We start from the raw sequence: 14,415 nt of genomic DNA, 5'->3' as shown, positions 1-14,415 counted from the left end.
TGGTTCTCCATTCGCGGGTATGGGAGGAAGTAGTGCTGTAAATTCCTGCGCTTAGCCGTATAATGCTGTATGAACCAATGCTGCCCAGTACTCGAGTCGCCATCACAAAGTTCGCGCCTGAATTTCGAAAGATTCGAAAACTGTTCAGACTTAGAATCAGAAAATCGAGGTACTAGAGACACAGATTTATTTATATTGAAATTGACATCCACAGTGTGCCGAAACTGCCTCCTGTCCTGCTTTATATAATTCTTCCTTAGCGTGGTGTACTCAAAATTTAGTCTAGCCAATTCACACGCTAACGATGCTGACTCCCATCTAGACAATCCCTATTCACCACCTGTTTCCACAGGTGGATGGTTACACTGTTGCTGCGGAGTTTGTCCTCCCCCATCACGAAGATATCGAAGCAGGGATCACCGATTAAAAGCTTCCATAGCAGATGAAATCTAAGACTGGCACTCCCATTTTGCACGAATTCAACCTTTATTTGTTGCAAATAAACTCACGAAACTGTGCAACAGTAAGAGTTCGTTGACATTCTATACCCATAGAACCAGCAATTCGCCAGCAGTGCTGTAGTGGTGGTCTTGACAAATTTTGAAGGGTATATTCAGTCATCAATCGCCTAATACACGTCAGTGGTATAACCCACCAGCACTATAACAAAACGCTAACCTTTGTAATACGCTCAACGCAAATACGAAGCAGAAACACGCAACGACACTGCAGGTTTGCAACGCGACACAGTAGGCAGATTTGTAGAGACAATGCAGAGACAATGTAAATGCTGATGGCATCAGAAAAGGCACCCAGTGTTACGAGCACGTGTATTTTTGTGGCCTGCACACCTGGTTGTATGATGATAACCATGGTAGAAACAAAGAAAGTGCAATAGTCAGCAGTCAGTAAATACTTATATTTCCTTTACCAAACAGCATGAAAGAATATGTACAATTTATATACAACAAGTATAAAGCAAGTTTTGCAAGTAAGAGAGACAGTGAGAACTCTGGCTGACCACACTTGAGGTAAGTCTGTCAATGTTGCTCCACGAGCCTCCAGAATCTTTTCACAGCTTTAGTGGGCTTCTCTGTGATTAGCTGGTTGAACAAGTCCTAGCATAACAAGGAGGCTCCGCGTGTTACACTCTTAGCACCTAACATGACTCTTAGCACCTAGTTCGCTAGTTGGGAAGGTATGTGTATATGGGTGTGTGACATTCGCAAAATTAAAAATAACGTACTCTCAGCATGCCACAACACTTCTCCAGGCTGGAAGACTGACCCCCTCAAAAAGCATTTCTCCAAAGAACATAAGAATATAAGAAAGAAGGAACACTGCAAGAGGCCTACTGGCCTATGCGAGGCAGGTATAATTCTCCCACCGGTTTAAGCTCACTGACCTAGTGACCTTAAGCTCACTGACCGTTTGACCTCACTGACCTAGTGAGGTCAGACACGTCACATAAGGGAGGAGCACAGCATCCGACCTAGTAGCACAAGCTAGTTAGGCCCAACTCACACCCACCCACACCCACTCATGTATTTATCTAACCTATTTTTAAAACTACACAAAGTCTTAGCTTCAATGACGGTACTCGGGAGTTTGTTCCACTCATCCACAACTCTATTACCAAACCAGTGCTTTCCTATATCCTTCTGAATCTGAATTTTTCTAATTTAAAACAATTGCTGCGAGACCTGACTATGTTAGATAATTTTAGTACGCTATTTACATCCCCTTTGTTAATTCGTGTTTTCCATTTATACACCTCAATCATATCCCCCCTAATTCCACGCCTTTCTAGAGAGTGCAGATTTAGGACCCTCATTCTATCCACATATGGAAGATTTCTGATACATGGGATCAACTTTGTCATCCTCCTCTGTACGTTTTCCAGAGAATTTATATCCATTCTGTAATACGGTGACCAGAACTGAGCAGCATAGTCTAAATGAGGCCTAACCAAGGATGTATAGAGTTGAAGAACAACCTGAGGACTTCTGTTATTTATACTTCTGGATATGAAGCCAAGGATTCTGTTAGCTTTATTGCGAACACTAATGCACTGTTGTCTTGGTTTCAGATTACTGCTAACCAGAACTCCTAAATCTTTTTCGCAATCAGTAGTATTAAAATCTACATTATTTAGTTTATATGTGGCATGGTTATTTTCCTGTCCAACATTTAAAACTTTGCATTTGTCTATATTAAACTGCATCTGCCACTTCTCCCACCATTGCATCAGTCTATTCAAATCATCCTAGAGTGCTCAAATGTCCTCATTAGAATGAATTGGACGGTTTACTTTGATGTCATCAGCAAATTTGCTTATGTCACTATTTATTCCCTCATCTATGTCGTTTATGTAGACTGTGAACAACGGGCCCAACACTGACCCCTGAGGAACACCGCTTGTGACGTGCCCTCATTCTGATTTCTCCCCATTTATGCAAACTCGCTGCTGTCTATTTGTCTACCATGCCTCTACCCAGGAAAAAAAATCCTGTTCCGTGTGCCCTAAGTTTCCTCAATAGTCTCTGATGAGGAACTCTATCGAAAGCCTTGCCGAAGTCCATATACACAATATCACATTCAGTACCATGATCTACCTCCTCAAATGCCTTAGTGAAGACAGTTAGTAAATTCGTAAGACAAGAACGCCCCTTTGTAAAACCGTCATTAATCAATTTATGCCTTTCAAGATGGCTGCGAATTGCTTCAGAAATTATTGGTTCCATAAATTTTCCCACTATGGAGGTAAGGCTTATTGGTCTATAGTTCGAAGCTAAGGACCTGTCACCTGCCTTGTAAATAGTTATTACATTTGCCATTTTCCACTTGTCTGGCACTATGCCAGTTTGTAGTGATATCTTAAAAAGATTAGCCAAAGGTATGCTAAGTTCCTCTTTACATTCCTGTAACACCTTTGCAAACAGTTCATCAGGACCTGGGGATTTGTTAGGTTTTATTTTCTCTATTTGTCTGAGGACCATGTCACTAGTTACCCTAATCGTGCATAGTTTATTATCGTCCTGTTCTACATAATTTTTTATTTCAGGAATTTCGCTTGTATCTTCCTGAGTAAAAACTGAGAGGAAGTAGGTATTGAAAATTTCACACATTTCCTTATCACTGATTACATCTTTACCTGGCTTCTATATCTGATACTTATAATTGATTTTCCTCTGTATTTGACTGAAGAAGCCTACTGTGTAGGCACAACTTCCCAATCAACAATAACCATACCCAAGTGTTTCACATAAGTCTTCATCTTCACTCTGGAATCTGTAAAGTTTTCTGGCCTAATATTTCTTTATAAACACCTACCATGATAGGTAAAGCTTTAAATATATTCTCGTAATTTGCATTTTTCCGGCTGATTTTCCTCTAAGTGTTTTATAATCGATGTCTGGTGAAATAATTCACTTTCCATTCAGGGAAGCCTGTTGTAAGATGGGACCATAGAGACTGATTTCCTGAAGCATTTCCCTGTCTCAGACCCTCCTTATTAATGGCCTTATCAATCAGGCTGTTTGTTCTAGTTGCTCACTTTCTCACGTGAGCACAATAGTCTGGCTGAAATTAAAAAGTTTTTGGTGTAACTTGTGGGAATACTTTCTGTTATATTTTTTCGGTTTATGAAGCAACTTTTTCTTCCGGCAGTTATGACGCACGTAACGGCGACTTCTGGCGGGCAGGCAGCTCCAAGATACGCGACGCAGGCTACAACGGTCGTGTCTCCTTGAATCTGACGCAGCCACAGCGGGTTCGTCTTACCTTGCAGCGCGTCACACTCAAGGATCAGGGTGACTTCACCTGCAGAGTTGACTTTCGCAGCTCACCTTCCCTTACCTCCATTGTCAAGCTCAACGTCTATGGTAAGTACACCTGTGTTGCGTACCCAGATAGTTATTCAGCTATTTGAACCAGTCAAGATTATAGAGATAGCTGATTCACTTTGGTCCAGGGGAGATCTCGATACGCATCAAGGGTTTATGGTAGTAATTTGATTTTTTAACGTCTTTAAGGATGACCAAAACTCCAGATTGCTCTTTCAATTAATTAATATAATCAGGTCTATATAATTTCATTCTCTTATGAAAGTGAGTTGAGTTCAAGTCACATTGGGCATATATATTAATAAGTATATATAAATATTATCACTTGTCACAATAATACACCGAGAATTTATAAATTCCTGCAACACAATTAGCAAAAAGTTATAGGGTCGTACACCACATACGCGATATATCCATCAATAAGTTTCAGGTGAATTCTCAGTGCAAGGGATGAGATTAATAATTGAGACCATTAGCACCTGAAGGGTGTTCCCATGCAAGGGAATGTCAGAGAGGGAACTGCTTGGTAGTCAGTGGGAGAACCAACTGATTCTAGTAGCCCTCAGTGATCAGAGGTCAGGTATGGTCATGTCATCAGCCGGCAAGTCAATGAAGGGCTCAACTAACCTTACTAGCAGTACACTGGTGCGTGAAATACACATAATATAAAATCCTAACCAAAATGTACAAAAAATATAATATTCGTGATGGAGGTGTCAAAGATTGTGTTTATATACCATGGTATTTGCAGTGTCTGGTAATATTATAATGTTAACCATCTCCAATCTAGCTATCAGTGGTGATCGTTATCATATAATATTAGGTAGAACCACTGAACAAAATAGGCTGTAACTGAATCTTTAATCAAAGATGCAACAACCTGGAGTATACCTGGAGTATACCTGGAGTATACTTGGTGAGGATATCGCGGGTCAACGCCCCCGTGGCCTCGTCTCTGACATGCTGAGCTTGTATGATCTCTCTCTCTCTCTCTCTCTCTCTCTCTCTCTCTCTCTCTCTGTCCATCTCTCCAGCTCCTTCTTCCTCTTTCTCTCTCTCTTTCTTCCTCTTTATCTCTCTCTCTTTGTTAACACAGGATTCAGCCAATGGATTTCTAATATTTGTTCAGCAAGTGAATCAGGAGGTTTAGCAGAAAATAAAACTACCAAGTTATTAATAGATTCAGTGGTAGAATTATGGTGTACAATAGTTTACACATAAGTCTACACGATTGTAGACTTAATACTACGTGCGAATAAAGTCTATCAGTCACGCTGTCTCTACATGATTTCACTCACACTTCTCATTAGAAACTGGGTAAGTGTCTGTAGGGGAAGTACTAATTTTTCTGTAGACAATTATACACTACTTGCAGACATGCCTAACTCCATAAATCACTGTTTAGGTTAGAAAATTTGTGTTGGTAATTATGTGCAGGTTAGTTCATATTTGACAGAATTATTTGGTGTATATGTTACTTAGGTTGTGTTACACAGCGCATATCTTTACTTATTGTATACTGCATGGTGAGGTGAACATGAGAGGTGATTCCCATTACTAGTGATGTAAAATACCACCAATTAAACGTAGGGGGAGGGGGGCATTGGTACACTAAGAGAAAACACCATAAGTGTCCGGGGCCCAAGACTGTTCAACAGCCTCCCAACAAGCATAAGGGGGAATTACCAATAAACCCCTGGCTGCCTTCAAGAGAGAGCTGGACAGATACCTAAAGTGGTTTGTACGTTGGACTGCGTGCGGCCAGTAGTAACAGTCTGGTTGATCAGGCCCTGATCCACCGGGAGGCCTGGTCATGGACCGGGCCGCGGGGGGGCGTTGATCCCCGGAATAACCTCCAGGTAGACTCCAGGTAGTGGACGGCCAATAGATTTGCTTGAGAGCCACTGCTCAGGCAGGCTGCAGACCCACACTTTCAGTCAGGCATGAGACTATGGTTAGTGTGTTTTTATTGTAGATGGTAAAGATCCAACATAAACCAAGCGTGATATATACTATATATATATATATATATATATATATATATATATATATATATATATATATATATATATATATATATATATATATATATATATATATATATATATATATATATATGTTTGTGAGAGGTGGTAGTGAAGAAGACGACCATTGGAGGTGGGGGAGAATAAGGCCTACGCTGTGTATGAGTAAGAACATAAGAACGAAGGAACACTGCAGAAGGCCTACTGGCCCATGCGAGGCAGGTCCAAGTCTCCTACTGGCTTAAGCCAATGCACCCAACCTAGTCAGGTCAGGTCACATTGACTTATGGGAGGAACACGGCAACCGACCTGGTACCACAAGCTATCAGGTCTAACTCACACCCACCCACATCTACTCATGTATTTATCCAACCTATTTTTAAAGCTACACAACGTTCTGGCCTCTATAACGGTACTTGGGAGTTTGTTCCACTCATCCACAACTCTATTACCAAACCAGTACTTTCCTATATCCTTCCTGAATCTGAATTTTTCCAACTTAAAACCATTGCTGCGAGTCCTGTCTAGGCTAGATATTTTCAGCACACTATTTACATCCCCTTTATTTATTCCTGTCTTCCATTTATACACCTCAATCATATCATCCCTAATTCTACGTCTTTCTAGAGAGTGCAGTTTCAGGGCCCTTAGTCTATCCTCATAGGGAAGGTTTCTGATACATGGGATCAACTTTGTCATCCTCCTTTGTACATTTTCCAGAGAATTTATATCCATTCTGTAATACGGTGACCAAAACTGTGCAGCATAATCTAAATGAGGCCTAACCAAGGATGTATAGAGTTGAAGAACAACCTGAGGACTCCTATTATTTATGCTTCTTGATATGAAGCCAAGGATTCTATTAGCTTTATTGCGAACACTTATGCACTGTTGTCTTGGTTTCAGATTACTGCTAACCAGAACTCCTAAATCTTTTTCGCAATCCGTAATATTAAGATCTACATTATTTAGTTTATATGTGGCATGGTTATTGTCCTGTCCAACATTTAGAACTTTGCATTTGTCTATATTAAACTGCATCTGCCACTTCTCCGACCACTGCATCAGTCTATTCAAATCTTCCTGGAGTGCTCGAATGTCCTCGTCAGAATGAATTCGACGGCCTATTTTGGTGTCATCGGCAAACTTGCCGATGTCGCTCTTTATGCCCTCATCTATGTCGTTTATGTAGATTGTGAACAGCAGGGGGCCCAACACTGACCCCTGTGGAACACCGCTCGTGACGCTTCCCCACTCTGATTTCTCCCCATTTATGCAAACTCTCTGCTGCCTATTTGTCAACCATGCCTCTATCCAGGAAAAAAATTCTCCTCCTATTCCATGTGCTTTAATTTTCCTCAATAGTCTCTGATGTGGGACCCTGTCAAAAGCCTTACTGAAGTCCATATACACAATATCATATTCATTACCATGATCTACCTCCTCAAATACCTTAGTGAAAAAAGTTAATAAATTCGTGAGGCAGGAACGCCCCTTTGTAAAACCATGCTGAGATTCGTTGATTAATTTATGCTTTTCAAGGTGGCTACGAACTGCCTCGGCAATTATTGATTCCATAAATTTTCCCACTATGGAGGTTAGGCTTATTGGTCTATAGTTCGAAGCTAAGGACCTGTCACCTGTTTTGAAAATAGGTATCACATTTGCCATTTTCCACTTATCTGGCACCATGCCAGTTTGTAGTGATATGTTGAAAAGATTAGCCAAAGGTGTGCTAAGCTCCTCTTTACATTCCTTTAGAACCCTTGCATACAGTTCATCAGGGCCTGGGGATTTGTTAGGTTTTAATTTATCTATTTGCCTAAGGACCATGTCACTTGTGACCCTAATCGTGCACAGTTTATTATCGTCCTGTTCTACATAATTTATCATTACTGGAATATCGCTGGTATCCTCCTGTGTAAAAACTGAGAGGAAGTATGTGTTAAAAATTCTACATATTTCCTTATCACTGTCAGTGAGCTGACCCGAGGAACTTTTGAGTGGGCCTATCTTGTCCCTGATCTTATTTCTGTATACCTGAAAGAATCCTTTTGGGTTAGTCTTCGATTCTCTTGCAACTTTAACCTCATAATCTCTTTTTGCTTTTCTAATTCCCTTTTTTATTTCTCTCTTTAATTGAATATATCGATTTCTTAATTGCCCCTCTCCTCTTTTGATTTGCCTATATATGCCTCTCTTTTGACCAATCAGATATTTTAATCTATTGTTCATCCATTTAGGATCATTTTTGTTTGATCTGATTTCCCTATTTGGAACATAATTTGACTGAGCAGCTAGAACTATGCCCTGGAAAGCATCATATCAGCAACCATCACCACCTACCTGTCCCTTAGTCAGGTCATTCCAGTTCAGCCACCTAAGTAATTTTTCAGTCCTATGAAATCAGCCAAGCGAAAGTCAGGGACGGAGACTTGATTGCCATTATTAGGGGAATTACATGATACATTAAAACTGAGTGATTTGTGATCACTTTCCCCAAGCTCATCATTAACCTCAAGATTATTAATTAGTGTTTCCCTACTGGCAAGAACCAAGTCAAGGAGGTTATTTCCCCTAGTTGGCTCTGTCACAAACTGTTTTAAAAAACAATCCTGGATCGTATCAAGAAAGTCACCTGACACTAAATTTCCTGTCAAATTGCTCCAGTCAATCTGTCTATAGTTGAAATCTCCCATTAGCACAACATTTTCGTATGTAGATGCCTTACGAATTTCGTCCCATAGAAGTTTACTGCACTCCCTATCAAGATTTGGGGCCCTGTAAATCACACCCAAAATTAGTTTTTCTCGGCCCTCGAGAAGCTGTAACCAAACAGATTCAGTGGCTGACGCTTCTAATTTAATATCTTGTCTAACACAACAATTTAAATTGTCTCTGATATACATCGCTACTCCACCACCTTTCCTGTTGACCCTGTCAGTGTGGAATAATTTATAGCCTTGTATGTGACATTCAGAGGGCATCTCTCTATCTTTCAGATTGAGCCAGGTCTCTGTTATAGCAATAATATCTATGTTTCCTGCACTTGCAATTAATCTTAGCTCATCAATCTTATTTCTTACACTCCTGCTATTAGTATAGTAAACCTTAAGGGAGCTAGTCCCTTGCTGCCCTCTGCTGTCCCCCTTTGTTTGCTGACCTGATCTATTGTTTTTATTTATAATTTCATGCAGAATGCCTTTTATACATTTACTGTTTCCAACCCAAGTGTTGCAATCTGCTTGTTTCCCACACACACCCATACCTCTATCTTCCATCAGTTTAAAATCATAGGCATTTCACCAATGGCCTTCTCAATCGAGTCTGCAAGTGCTACCACCCCAGCCCCAGAGAGATGTACCCCATCCCTTGCATACATATCATGTTTGCCATAAAAGTTGTTCCAGTTGTCAATGAATGGGATTGCAAGTTCCTTGCAGTATCTGTCTAGCCAGCAATTTACACCAATTGCCCTAGACAACCATTCATTTCCTACTCCCCTTCTAGGCAAGATGCTACATATGATTGGGATCCCTCCCTTAGGCTTAATGAAATCTATAGCTGACCCGTACTTATCTCGCAGCTCTTCTCTCCTACCCTTCCCAATATCATTTCCACCAGCACTGAGACAGATAATGGGCTTGTTCCCATTACCTGACATGATATTATCCAGCCTGTTGACAATGTCCCCAACACCAGCTCCAGGGAAGCACACTCTATCTCTCATCTTCTTATTCTTATTACAAAAAGCACGGTCAATATATCTTACCTGAGAGTCACCAACCACAAGAATGCGCTTACCTCCATTAGCAGGGGCAGTAGTACCCTTACCTTCACTGGCCACTGAAGTACATTCATCCTGAAGAACAGAGAAGCGATTTCCTACCTTCAGATCTTCACTCTTAACTTTCCTTACTCTGATGCGCCTCCCATTACTGTGAACCACTCGCCACTTGTAGCAGGTGCTGGACTGCACCTCACTGTTGGTAGCCGTTGCTACCTCCCCAACTACAGCCTCCTCACAGCGAGAGACAGACTGCACCTCACTGCTAGAAGCCTCATTCCCCACAACTCCAGCCACCTCACACTCTCTCCCAGACCCATTGAGGTGGACCTTCAGCCTCCTAATCTCCTCCTGGAGAAGCAAGACCTCCTCCTTCAACTCTCCAACCTCAATTTTTAAAACACTGCAGAAGCAAGCCATGCTTTGTATCCGTCCACGCTAATCCCCAAAGCAGCTCAGGGTCTGTGACCTCACGTGACGACTGACCACTGACCGCCCAAGATTATCGTACATACAAACCTCGAGAAACCCTTACAAAAACATCTATCTCCAGCACCATGTACCATGCTTCCAGTTAACTTAGAAATGATTTTGTCGATGCATGGACTATTTAGAGGCATATGTTTTGGAAAAACCATGTGGGATTAATGTTAACGAGGGAGCGACCAGTCATTGCATCCTCCCCCACGTCACGGGGGTGGGTGGAAGAGGTGCCCTGTGTATCTAGATGGTGAGTGAACACATTGGTTCAGCAGTGCCTATACCCACATTGTTCATAGTGTACATGGGAAACAAATAATGTGTGTATTTTAAGACAGTGTGAACAATATATAGTGTGCAAGTCCATGTGTATTGTACTCCCCGGGATAACCCCATTCAACAACCTGAGCCTCCCCCACCTAAATACCAGCGCTTCCCCCACCCAATTCCCAGGCGAAGTTTTCCCCTTCCCCTCCCAGCCCCTCACAAGCCCCTCAAACTCCACCAGGCCACCACGGTCAAGTTCACTACCTTCCACGCACCATACCCACCCAGCATGTCATATTCCACTCCTATTGTCTAGTCTAGCAGATGGATGCCAACCAGGAGGAAGCAAGCAGCCAGGGAAATGGCACGGCTGGCAATACTAGGAGAGGCAAGTGTCGGTCATGTTTACAGCTTCGTTGTCGCAACTCTAATGGTTTCCTCCGCAAACACGGTAGTTGTCCTGGTTCAGGATGTCCTCCTGTGGAAAGTGATGATCCACAGCCACCTCAGGCACCTGAACCCACGCCAAGAGATTTCATCTCATCAGACAATATCTTGGAAGCAATTCAAGCAACAGGTACCAGGACACTCACACATATTCCCAAAGCAGCCCGTCCACACGCAGCTGGGAAACTTACAGACCTCCTGAAAAAAGTAAACGATGGTTCCACTATCTTAAATGCTCCACCAACCATCAAGGCATGGCACAACTTGCTACTTTATGGCAATGCCTGCTTAGCTGTGCCGGAAAGAAGGGGAAAGAGACTAGCCTCAATGATAATTATATCCTTAAAATATTTTCCTAGAGTTGATAATCTCATTCGCCTTCCCCATCAACACAAAAATAGGGAGAGGCAGAACCCCCACTCATTCCACTGACAGTGAAAAAGTCAGGGTCCAGGTGAGCAAGAAAATTGAAGAGGGCAACACAGTGGGGGCAATCAGAATTATTACCAGTGAAGATACAGTTGCTCCCAGGGATGCTGACACGGCTGAAGCACTTAGAGGAAAGCACCCTGCCAGGGAAACCAGTGGCACCAACAGTTCCAACACCTCTGTCCCCACTGTGGAACCATTGATTTTGGAAGACTCAGACATTTACAAAGCAATAATGTCGTTCCCATCTGGGTCTGCTGGGGGTTACACTGGAATAAGGCCACAGCATTTAAAGGAAATGGTTAATCCAGTTATCGGGGAAATTGCAGAGATACTGCTTTCAGAGATCACAAGGTTCGTCAACAATTCATTGGCTGGTCTGGTTCATGATGAAATTAGACCTTTCTTTTTTGGTGTAACACTTTGTGCACTTAAGAAGAAGGATGGAGGAATTCAGCCAATTGCAGTAGGCAACACGTCATGCCGCCTCGTATCCAAAGCTGCTGTCCGAAGTATTCGTGCACAGGCAGCCATGATGCTTCAACCAAACCAGCTTGACTTTGGGGTCTCTCAAGGAAGTGAAGCAGCGGCTCATGCAACAAGGGCGTATATCGGCAACCTGCCTGAGGACAATGCAGTGGTAAAATTAGATTTCAAGAATGCGTTCAATCTCCTGAAAAGAGACGTGGTATTAGCAGCAGTACAAGAACATTTCCCTGGTCTCTTCCCCTTTGTTTCAGCTGGGTATAGCAAGGAATCAGTGCTTCTCTTTGGAGAGCATGAAATCACATTATCGGAGGGTGTCCAACAAGGAGATCCTCTTGCAGCATTTCTCTTCTGTATAGCAGTTAGGGAAATCACAGTCAGACTGACCAGCGAGCTAAACATCTGGTTCCTAGATGATGGCACACTAGCAGGCACAAAGGAGTCCCTCCTACATGACCTTACACAGGTAATGACACGGGGACAGGAAATGGGTCTCGTCTTGAATCCATCCAAATGTGAAATCATCTCAGTCAGTCAACAAGTGATAAATGCAGTGAGATCAAAACTACCAGGAGCAGCAGTCATTGCCTCTACAAATAGTGTCTTGCTAGGAGCACCCTTGGGAAGCAATGCTATTGACACAATTCTTAGGAAGAAATTGGAAGAGTTAAGGAGAATGGAAAAACGAATAGGCAATCTGGACACTCACAATACCTTGTACCTTCTCACAAAGTGCTCGAGTCTGCCCAGGTTGATGTGCACCTTCATATGATAACCCTATACTGGACGAATATGACAGTATTCTGAGGCTGATTTTTACGAAAGTACTTAACCTTACTCTAGAAGATGGGCAGTGGAACCAAGCTACACTTCCAGTCAGACTAGGAGGCATTGGTGTCCGCAAGTCATCATAGATTGTGCTACCTGCTTTTGTGTCCTCATGTATTGCATCCAGAGGGCTTGTAGCAGCGATTCTCCCTGAACATCTTAGGAACAAGATTGGAGTCCAGGACCAAAAGTTCATTGACGGAGCAATGATCTGGGATAATCTAACGGGTTCTGAAACCAGACCTGCTCCCTCCCAACAACTACAAACAATCGCACTGGGATGATCCAATAGTGGAAAATATAGCCTCAACAATGCTTCAGAGTGTGTCAGGGAAGGATAGAGCCCGCCTTCTGGCAGTGAGCCCCCCCCCCTCATGCAGAGGACTTTCTGTTGGCTGTTCCCAACTCCAGCCTTGGCACACGCCTCGACCCATAGACCATCCACATCGGTGTTGCCCTTCGACTTGCCGCCCCTATTCTCGCCCAACACAGGTGTATTTGTGGCAGTGAAGCAGCAGGCCGATTCGGGTACCTTGGTCTTGTGTGCCGTAAATCCAGGGGAAAGATTGCAAAACATGAGGAGGTTAATAACATTATCAAGAGGAGCCTCACAGCAGTCGGATGCCCAGCAGTAGGGGAGCCACCCCAGCTATGCAGATCAGATGGCAGCCAGAAGCGTCAAGATGGTATCACCCTTCAAGCCTGGACAGATGGGAAGCAGGTGGTGTGAGACTCTACATGTGCATCTACTTTGGCTGATACCTATCTCCAACACACCAGGGAGGAAGGAGGGGCAGCTGCCAGCTTCAGGGAGTCCCAAAAGTCTAGAAAATATGGAGAACTTGCCCATCACTGTATGTTTGTTCCCATAGGCTCAGAGACCCTTGGCTCATGGGGAAAGAGTGCATCTAAATTCCTTAAGGAGCTGCGAAAAAGACTCATCAGGGTAACTAAGGATCCCAGGGCAGCTAGTTTTCTGTTCCAGCGGCTCAGTGCGGCTGTTCAAAGGGGTAATGCCTGCTGTATTTTCGGCACACACCCCAGCTCTGAGGAGCTGGATGAGATTTTCGCCTTATAATCGGTGATACACACGTAACAACATGTACCGTATATGCCACCTTTATATCAACAATGTATCTCTTAAATCTTTTGTACCATATTATGTAATAAAATATTCCTATTGGTAAAAAAAAATATAAAAAGATGGGGTGGTAGGGGAAGTGGAATATTCAAACGGCTTCAGGAAGAAATCCAAATATTCTTCCTTGAAGCCTTTTTATCCATTTCTCCGAGGCTATGGGTCCCACAATTTACACCAGAGGTGGACCCCATTGAACTGTCCTTGGGACCCTCATCCTCAGAGAAAAGAATAAACTTGCTTCAGGGAAAACTCAAGGTTCTCCTTGAAGCTGTTTGAAAATTTTCTCCTACCGCCCCTATATTTAATATATATTTTATTTAAAGACAAAATACATTGACAAAATATGTTGACAAAAATACAATAGGGAGTAAAACAACATAGATAGCAACTCAGAGCTACATCTCAAATACTTCGTCCAGCTCCCCGGCGGTGGGCCGCGTGCCCAGAATGCTGCAGGCATTTCCCCTCTAGATCGCAACACCGAGTCTCTGAAAGAGAAAGCTGGCCGCCCTGTGGTTCTTGGTTTCTATGATTAATTTTTCACCCAGCTCTCTGAGTAACTTTAGAGCCTGCAGCCCTGCACCATCCAGGGAAGCTACCAGGGTGTTTTTCCATTATCTATCCTCTTGCTTTCTAACCAGAACCACTTTTCCTCTAATTCGACTTTTCCCACAAAACTGA

General features: G+C 42.8%; 1 protein-coding gene across 1 annotated transcript in view; it reads left to right on the top strand.

Annotated features, from left to right (window-relative positions):
- Positions 1 to 14,415, top strand: part of LOC128698835 (nephrin-like) — an 829,595-nt gene that overhangs the window by 473,332 nt on the left and 341,848 nt on the right. The window contains exon 3 of the mRNA XM_070097658.1: positions 3,670 to 3,884. Coding sequence (XP_069953759.1) covers positions 3,670 to 3,884 — 215 coding nt within the window. The remainder of the gene's footprint in view (positions 1 to 3,669; positions 3,885 to 14,415) is intronic.

Source organism: Cherax quadricarinatus, chromosome 59 (genome assembly GCF_038502225.1).
Source record: "Cherax quadricarinatus isolate ZL_2023a chromosome 59, ASM3850222v1, whole genome shotgun sequence".
Taxonomy (NCBI): Eukaryota; Metazoa; Arthropoda; class Malacostraca; order Decapoda; family Parastacidae; genus Cherax; species Cherax quadricarinatus.
This window is presented reverse-complemented; position numbering and strand designations above follow the sequence as displayed.